At 41.8% G+C, this 8901-nt stretch overlaps 1 protein-coding gene across 1 annotated transcript; it reads right to left on the bottom strand.

The window, feature by feature from the left end:
- Positions 1 to 632: 632 nt before the first annotated feature.
- Positions 633 to 8901, bottom strand: cct2 (chaperonin containing TCP1, subunit 2 (beta)). The gene is made up of 16 exons (XM_005742293.1): positions 8811 to 8901; positions 7955 to 8029; positions 7795 to 7860; positions 7587 to 7698; positions 6330 to 6406; positions 6105 to 6217; positions 5816 to 6018; positions 5635 to 5735; positions 5386 to 5513; positions 4427 to 4530; positions 4178 to 4297; positions 3974 to 4102; positions 3453 to 3556; positions 2409 to 2508; positions 1078 to 1219; positions 633 to 998 (listed from the first exon to the last, which is right to left on the bottom strand). Exons 1-16 carry the CDS (start codon positions 8811 to 8813, stop codon positions 968 to 970), a joined length of 1608 nt encoding a protein of 535 aa, XP_005742350.1. The 5' UTR covers positions 8814 to 8901; the 3' UTR covers positions 633 to 967.

Raw genomic sequence — 8901 nt, 5'->3', positions numbered from 1 at the left:
TCTACGTAGCACTCATAATTCTTATTCTCATGTATATATCTCATGTATGTCTCATGCACATATCTTTCTTTCTACATAGCACTTTAATTCTTATTGTTTGCACTGAAGCACCGCAGCAATTTCCTAATGTTGTAAACCTCAACATCTGGCAATAAACCCCATTCTGATTCTGATTCTGATCAGCCAGTCATAGATGATTTCACAGTCACCAGATGGCCATCCAACAGAGGAGCTTTGGGATGTTGCAGAATGAGAGAATTGCATCATGAATGTGAAATGTACTGATTCATGACTGCAGCTGTGCGATGGAATCATGTTAACATGGGCCAAAATATCTGAGGCAGTTCTGAAGGCAAAGGTAAAGCCAGGTAACAGCAAAATGTAACTAATAAAGTAACCAATAAATGCATTACCTTGAAAATGAGTGATAGACTTTCAGTTTCCAAGCTGCTGATCTCAGTAGAACAACTCGATCAGAAACCTGCACCAACCTAATGTACAGTCTGACTAATTATACAAGATTAAATCTGCTTCAGATTTTTTCATTTGCAGTGATTACTTCTATTATTTGGAAAATGTTAAATATAAATGCCAAAGAATGAAAAACTAAATAAATAACAACAACAAAAGAATCAGGTAATGGTGTCCGGTTCATTTATTCAGTAAACAAAACAACGTTCAAACTTCTTTCCTAAGCGTAGCTGGCACCAACCAGCCTCGGCCAACAGCTCAGCTAATGTTAGCATAAAAAACAAAACAGTGTGAAGACTTCTCATCTTCACTTTATGCTGAAACTGCACAGCATAAGCTAGCATTAGCAGAGCCACTGATGTTAGCTGTGTCTGGTGGTTAGCATCAGCCAATTCAACAGAGAAAAAAATTTGACAATTTGATGTAATTTGAACTACACAGGAGTGATAAATAACTAAAGTGATCCCCGTTTGTTTTTTCTCATCCTCCTCTTCCTCTAGCAGGGGTGATGGTCGGGAACTCTCTTCCTACAGAACAGAGATGAAGAGTAAATTTCTGTAACCTGGTACGAACAAACGCAGATGATCTGAAAAGGACTGAACTGACCTGGGTGCAGCTTTGATGATGTTGTCCACTCTTAGGATCATCTCGGCGGCCTCAGACGCGCTCAGCAACATCTGGCGCTTCACTTGGAACGACTCTGTGATGCAGAGATCTACCATGTTTCCCACCGTGCCATCAGACATGTCTGCGGGGAAACACAGACGCTGTTAGAATCTAACAGCTGCTTAACCACCAAATCACAAGAATAAAACAGGAGAAACAGGCATGCTAAGCTAGTCAGCAGTTTAAATTATTCACAATAAAATGTGATTTAAGCTAGGTAGTTAGCCTTCTTTGTAAGATGTTAGCTACCTTTTTATGGTGCAAGTGGTAGTTGTTTCTTTTTGTGGCTTTAGCTCAGTTGCTATCCTTTTATGATATTAGCTTTTTGTCTGTAACACCAGCGTTAGTTAACTTTTTTTGCAATTTAGCCAAACAGTCATTTTTATTTCACACAGCCTTAGTTAGCATTTTCACCTGTGACTTTAGCTACATAGTTAATCTTTCTAGATTAGGTGTCTCTGCAACATTATCCTGTGACTTTAGCTAAGCATTCGAGCAAGATAACAAGATATTGCACGTCTGTACAACAGTCTTTCGTCAGCTTTCTATGCGTAAGTGTACTTAGGTAGTTAACCATGTTTATGATACTAGCTGTCTATGACATTAACTTTAGTCTGACATTTTTAGGTTTAGCGAAACAGTTAAGTGTCTTTAGCTGTACAACCTTAGCTGTAGTTACTAATTTTTCTGTGTTTAGCTACATAATTGCTCTTTCAATTCCTCTTCAATGTTTGCCATCTTTCTATGCCCTTTTCTATAGTTGACCATCTTTGTAGGATGTTAATTGTTTATGACTTCAGTTAAGTAGTCATGCTGTTTTGATTTTAGCTTTAATTGGCTTTCTATATGTGACTTTAGCTACAATTAGCCAACCTTCTGGGACTTTGGCTTAATAAATAAGCAATTAAAAAAAAAGTTAGATATTTATATGTTAGCTTAGTTATTTGGCCATCCTTCACTTTAGCCACATAGTTAACCATCTTTCTAAGATGTTCACCCTCTTTATATGATATTAGTTCTAGTCTTTCTAGGATGCATATTTTCTCTCTAGCATTAGCTGCACTTACCCATCTTCATAGGAAGTTAGATTCAGTCGGTATGCAGCTAGCTGTGGTCCTGACTGTGTTAGTAGAGCAGCACAGGTTCAAGGATAAACCTTGATATATATATATTTTTTAAATAAGGCAAACATGTGTTTGTTAATAATTATAGTTATTATTCCTCTAGTTCTGAGATGAGGTGATGTGTGCTTGTCTGTGAGCATCACTCACTCAGTCCAAACGTGGTCTTGTTCTCCTGATGCGCAGCTCTGAGCTGAGCCACCAGGTCGGCGCTGTCGTATCCGGCGTTGTCTGCAATGATGGTTGGCAGCTGGAAGAGGAAGCGGATGATGACACATGAGATCAAAGTCACATGTGGTTGTAATTAGGGCTGCTCGATTATGGCAAAAATGATAATCACGATTATTTTCACTGAAATTGAGATCTCGATTATTTGATGATATTTATTTAACAATAACAATGTATTGAATAATGACTTTAAAGATTGTCAAAAAATAATATAAAATAGTATGCAAATACTGATAACAGTGCAAATGTTTGCAGTATAAAAAATAAATGAAAAATGTAAACATCTATGTTTAGTGAACTTTGCAGTGTTGCTCTGTGGTGCAGCTACGACACTATGTCTACTTGATCCACGTCTGACTCTGCGAACCCATAATGTTTCCAACCACTGAAGCTTTTTTTTAACCTCTCTTTTCAACCAACGGCAGTCACTCTCCTCTCCAAATAACTCAGCTTTCCGAGCTTCCCTCGGGTCCTCTTAATCAGCGGTCCCCAACCCCCAAACGACTCACGGACCGGTACCGGTTTGGTACCGGTCCGTGAGAGTTGAGGCTCAGGTGTGAAATGGTTTCAGGGTTTTTATCGGTTTTCAGCGTTATTTTGTTATCGTTTTTATCGTTTACTTGGTTTTCCTTGGTCTTTTCACGTGTGTTATGAATAAATTTTCTTTTTTTCGGTACCGGTACTAGTTTTATTTTGTTGTATTTATCCGCGACACCTTAAAGGCCGGTCTATGAAAATATTGTCGGGCATAAACCGGTCCGTGGTGCAAAAAAGGTTGGTTTGCCACACGGAGCAGCGCGAGAGTAAAGCACGAGGGAGGGGCTAATAATCGGCTCAGTCATTTTTAATGATCGTTGAAAGCCCAGATCGTAATCGTGATTAAAATTCGATTAATTGAGCAGCCCTAGTTGTAATCAAAGAAATTCCTATAATTTACAATTGTAGAATCGGAGTTTTAGTATTTACCATCCTCAGAGCCTTGGCAAATGACTCCATGGCAACTGACTCCTTTCCTGGCGTCCTGTTGGCCAGATCACTCACAACCTTAGCCATCAGCATCTCAGAGCAGCCTGATGAGAAGGAGAACACGCAGGTGTGAGATGTATTAGTTCATCATTAGGGATGGGAATCAAGAACCGGCTCCCAGTAGTTCAGTTCCCTGGAATTGTAAGTCTGCCTGCTGATCGATCCCACCTATGCTACAATCAGCTGATTTCAGTTCGTGTGCCGGAGGAGGAAAACAGCAGCGCTTTCTGCAGCGTGGATTTAAACATTAATTCTATTTTCATTGCACTAAAGACAGTAAGCACGATGGTAAAGTGGAGACTGCATCCAGGACAGAAACAGCTTTATTATGCTGCTAACACAAATTCCCATCCTTAAGAACCTTAATGTTCCACATGTGCCGCATTTTTTGTGCTCTGCTGTAAGGTGGGCGAAGAATGAGGACAGTGCTGTAGTTTTAGATCAGCTGTATGTGCGCCTACCTCCTCCATAGACCGTGCGTGGCTCCTTCACTGTCTGTGCGAGCACACACAGAGCATCGTGCAGTGAGCGCTCCGCTTCATCCAGGATCTGCTGGGTCGCTCCCCGCAGGACAACGGTGCATGCCTCACCTGAGGAAGAGGAGGAGCTAAAGATGAGTATGTCATTATGAAAAATGAGTTCAAGTCCTCAGTGTGTGTTCGTACCCATGGCAACTCCAGAGAAGTGGATAAGCGTGTCCTCGCCGATCATCACCTCCTCGATCAGCTTGCAGTGCCCAAGCTTCACCAGCTCTGGGTGGTCAAAGGTGGAGGTGATCTCCCCACCTGATCAGATTACATCAGTAATCAGTGATGGTCACATTTTTTCAAGTATTTAACACATGAAAAAGATTGTAAAACACGCCTTTCGTTAAAGAACAGTTTATTTTTGTGTGTTTGTATATGCATACACACCGGTGACGAGAGCGAGGCGCTCAATGCCAGCGAAGTCGGCGTGCTCGATGGCCATGACGCCAGCCTGAGCAAAGAGCTGCTCTGGGTAGTTATAGATGAGCTGCCTGTACGAAGGGAAAACAAAACAAACACTGGGGTGAGTGACACTGAGATAAAGTGAGCAACTGTCCCATTGACCACTGCCTCAAACAAACATGAAGGTCATCATGCTGAAGCTGACGAACATGGCTCACTATTTTACACACTGTTAATATTGGATTCTGTATTCTCAGGTTTATTTACACAAAACTAACGCCTTAACCATCTTTGAAATTTGTCTGCATTTTGCTAATTGTGTGTAGGAGATCAGTGAGTAGTAGCCTCATATCCACCAAACAGATTTAGCTGCTGCTGTTTTAAACCCTGTGGGACCGCTTTGTGTTTCATGGGAACACATCAAAATCCAACATGTTGCCAAGAAAAAACATTTAATACTTTTCTTTTAACAAAGAGCACCTTCGACTTTTTAAAACATCCCTGACCACATTTTAGGCAGCTGTGTTAATCCAGCTATGAAGTGCACAACAAGATGGTGCTATGACAGCCCCTGAATTCTGGCATGCAGGCGTGTCAAATCAAATCAAATCACTTTTATTGTCACATCACATGTGCAGGTACACTGGTACAGCACATGCAAGTGAAATTCTTGTGTGCAAGCTTCACAAGCAACAGGTGTGCAAAATACAATACAATAACAGAAGTGTTTGCATCAACCTCTGATTACACGTGTGAAGTTTGGGCCAGACTGGGCAATAATGCAGCTGCCACGGGCTTTATGAAAAACTAAAAGAAGCTTCACAGTTCAGCATCACTAAGACTTTCAGGTTAGACTGACAAAAACAATGTGATTCAACCTCGGGGAGGACAGAAGCAGAACACCTGACAGGTTACAGAAACGTGCAATGGCGGTTCAGTCGTACCTGTTGATGAAGCAGTTGATGCCGTGTTTCAGGATTCTGTCGACCTTCTCCTTCATCTTCTCTTTTTCTGCGAGTTCGATCTCTGCGACCTTTGCCGTCGAGTCAACGCGAACCCTGGAGCCGAAGATCTGACAGAAACACAAACAATCACGATATCGATCACACAGGAACAGGAAGCACCCAATTTAGATCCTCTCGCTTTCTTTGAGAAACTTGCAACGTCTCCTGACAGTGACCTGGTGTTTTTACCTTGATCTTGTCAGTGTCCATGCCGGTGTTGGCGATCAGGATGTTGACGTTCTCCAGCCTCTTTGGCTGGTTCACTCCGATCTTCTTGTCCAATAGGAAACCTAGACATGCACAACAGGCATTAAAGTCCTGCAACCAATCAGGAATGAGACAGGAGATCCGTGACGTTTCATGACCTCACCTTCATCCAGGTAGGAGTCGGTGAGGCTGCCTCCCAGCTTCTTGATGATGTGGATGGCCTCCAAGTTTCCAGAGCCTTTCAGCCTCATGACGGCGTTGACGGCGAGCTTGGCAAAGTGATCTTTGTGGTGAGTGAGCAGCTTGGAGGACAGTGTGGTGCGGGCGATGTTCAGCAGGTCCTCCTGGAAACGAGCTGGGTCGTTGCTATGGAGACCAGAGAGCATGATGAGGCAGGGAAAGCGGAAGGTGAAAGCAAGGAGACAAACACGGACATCTTAATTTTGCCTTACCTGTGATCGACAGCGGCGTCCCTCAGAGCCTCTCTGGCCGCCTGAGTCGCTTTCCTCCAGCCAGAGATGATAGTCTGTGGGTGGATCTTCCTGGCGATCAGAAGCTCCGCCTCCTGAAATGGCAACACTGACAGCTGAGACTGCAAGCAAGACCCACATGGCCACCACAGCAGGGAACCAGGGTGGCTTTACTTTGAAATCTGAGTCTGACAAATAGGTATTTACCCGCAGCAGCTCTGCAGCGAGCACGGTAACGGAGGTCGTCCCATCTCCGACTTCATCGTCCTGAACTTTGGACATGTCTGCAAACACAATTGTTCTCCCATCAAAACCTCAGATAAAAGGTCTCAGTGTGATATCATTTGATTACAAAGGATCTCTAAATTACACTTAACCCTTTAAAGCCGGTCAGAGCGGGCACGCTCTGACCGGCTTGCGTAACTATTTTTAAATCCCGGTAGCACTGTAACCACGTAAGCTAGCACAATATTTTTTTTTTTGCATATGAGACCGGAGGAGTTGTACTTACATCTTATGCCATCAGCTTGTCCTAGGTCACAGTTTCCTTCCACATATAGCTTTGCAAAAACTGCATAAAAGCACTTGCAGCAACAAAAACATAATATTCCAGAAACACGCTTTGCCGATCTGATCAGCTGTTTGTAACACTTCCATCAGCGCGAACTATCGCATGTCCGCCATGCCCTGCCCGGAAGTAACGTCATTTTGCGGAAATGTAGTTTTTTACCATCAGGGCCTTATGAGCCTATACTGGTGTTTTTAAAAGTTATGTTTGACTTTATGACTTTCTGTGTCGTTTCTGTGGTGCTTAGGACTCATATTGCACTGCTGGAAATAGTTTATTTTGATGCATATGCTGTTTTTTTTTGCAAATTTGCACTATAATATTTATTTTCGTTTTTCCTGCAGTATATAAAAATTGGTGTATTTCACAAATAAAACTATGAAGACACTTAAAATAAATTTCCTGTGGTGGGAAACTATTTCGTGCAACTTTTTTGTATTTAGTTTTGAGGGATAAGCCTCTTAAATTTCTCTAACTAAAAATATATGTTAAAAAAACAAAAACGATTTTAAATTGTTTTGTAGTTTATTGCACTTTTTTGCAATTTATGTAATTACTATACACTTAATGCAGACATATTATTAAAATTTGGGTTATAATGGTTGTATTGATGTATATCAACTTGAAATGCTCCCAAAAATGTCACTACAGCATGTAAAAATATAATATAAGCTCTGGCGCACTTGGTTCTATGGTAGGTCTTAAAGGGTTAATTAGTATTTTTTACTGTGTCTTAACCAATAAGCATGAACACTCTACTTTAAATCAGCTTTTTTATTCGTTAGCCTACTTTTAGTGAGGTAGTGCAAATTCAGCACCAAGAAACCTTCATTAATGTTTATTTTTTCTTTTAAACCTTTAACCTGGCTCTTAAAGTGTCAAGCGTCTCCACTCACCAACCAGAACTTTGGCAGCTGGGTTGTCGACACCGATAGCTTTCAGGATGGTTGCACCATCATTGGTCACAGTCACTGTGCCACCCTTCCCGCCACCAAGCAGGATCTTATCCTGAAGAGAAAGAGAAACCCTCAGATTATAACTTATTCTTGTGTTTCCTTAGACTAAAATTCTACAGTAGCACTCTTGAGGTTTGAATCAACCTACCATCCCCTTTGGGCCAAGAGTGCTCTTCACCAGATCACCAATAGCGATGGCACCAATAAAAGATGACTAGAGGGAGAAAAATTCAAAGATTTAACTGAACTTGAAACAGAATAAACACATTTTTTTATGGCGAGTATGTATCTCATACAAAGCAACTCACCAGTCGAGCAGTCTCTGCTTTTTCTTCATCTGCTCCATGTTTGAAGATGTTGACCGGGGCCATCGATAAGGACGCCTACAAAGAAAGGCAACAATCAAACAGTCAGTCACTGATTACTGATCATTACAGTAACTTTTGTACAGTTCACAAAAAAGCCACAAAATGTTACACTTTAACAAACTTGAATTAAATGTATATCTATATGTTGCTGCTAGGCGTGCACAGGGTATTTTTTTCCTGCGGCCGTGAAAGCAGCAGCGACAGTCGAGACCCGCCCCTAATACACTAGAAACCGCTAGAAGCTTTTAGACAAATTAATAAGAAAATAAGCACAACGTAAAAATTTAAACATCTCTGTCTCATGTTAGCTGTTTAAACATTTACTTGTCGGTCACGTTCCCTTTTTTCCGCCTATAGCGCAATTAACCATTTATTACCGTCTAGAATTGCTGAGTTGTTCCTCAAACAGTCACAAAGCACAAATGACAACCAACCCTCCGTTAGCATGCTAACGGGTTAAACGAGAGGAACAAGAGCAGCCAGAGGGGCACCAAAGCAACCACACAGATTAGTTTTCTCCGTTCGCTGCCATAAATCTGCCAGCTTCATCACAACCTATGTAATGACACACAGGTCCACATTTAAGCTGTTAGCTTAGCTGCTAGCGCATTCACAACGTCCATGTGCTTGCTTGCCGGTTAGCACCGCCAGCTAATGGGGAGCCAAACTGCCTCTGAAACTGACTAATGACTTAGAAGCTGCTGAACTGAATCTGTAAGCGCTTGTAGACAAATAGGAGCGAATCTGTTTATTTAGACCTGTCCAAAATATTAAAGAAACAACGGTAAAAGCTCACCATAATGTCTAGTATTCAGCGGAGAAGCTGTGCACGCACACTCAAGAAGGGAGGGACGACGCTGTGACGCTGTGACGTACAAACGTAGTGC

Source organism: Pundamilia nyererei, unplaced genomic scaffold (assembly GCF_000239375.1).
Source record: "Pundamilia nyererei isolate P.nyererei 1_Seehausen unplaced genomic scaffold, PunNye1.0 scaffold00119, whole genome shotgun sequence".
Classification (NCBI taxonomy): domain Eukaryota; kingdom Metazoa; phylum Chordata; class Actinopteri; order Cichliformes; family Cichlidae; genus Pundamilia; species Pundamilia nyererei.
The sequence above is the reverse complement of the archived record's forward strand: the minus strand, read 5'-3'. Positions and strand labels throughout refer to the sequence as shown.

What these genes read in the sequence shown, in the direction of transcription:
- cct2 (XM_005742293.1), bottom strand. An exon ending in CTCTTGGCCCAAAGGGGATG is followed by an intron (nt 7,699 to 7,794) that starts GTAGGTTGATTC and finishes CTTTCTCTTCAG; the next exon opens with GATAAGATCCTGCTTGGTGG. An exon ending in ATCAACTGCTTCATCAACAG is followed by an intron (nt 4,531 to 5,385) that starts GTACGACTGAAC and finishes CCCTTCGTACAG; the next exon opens with GCAGCTCATCTATAACTACC.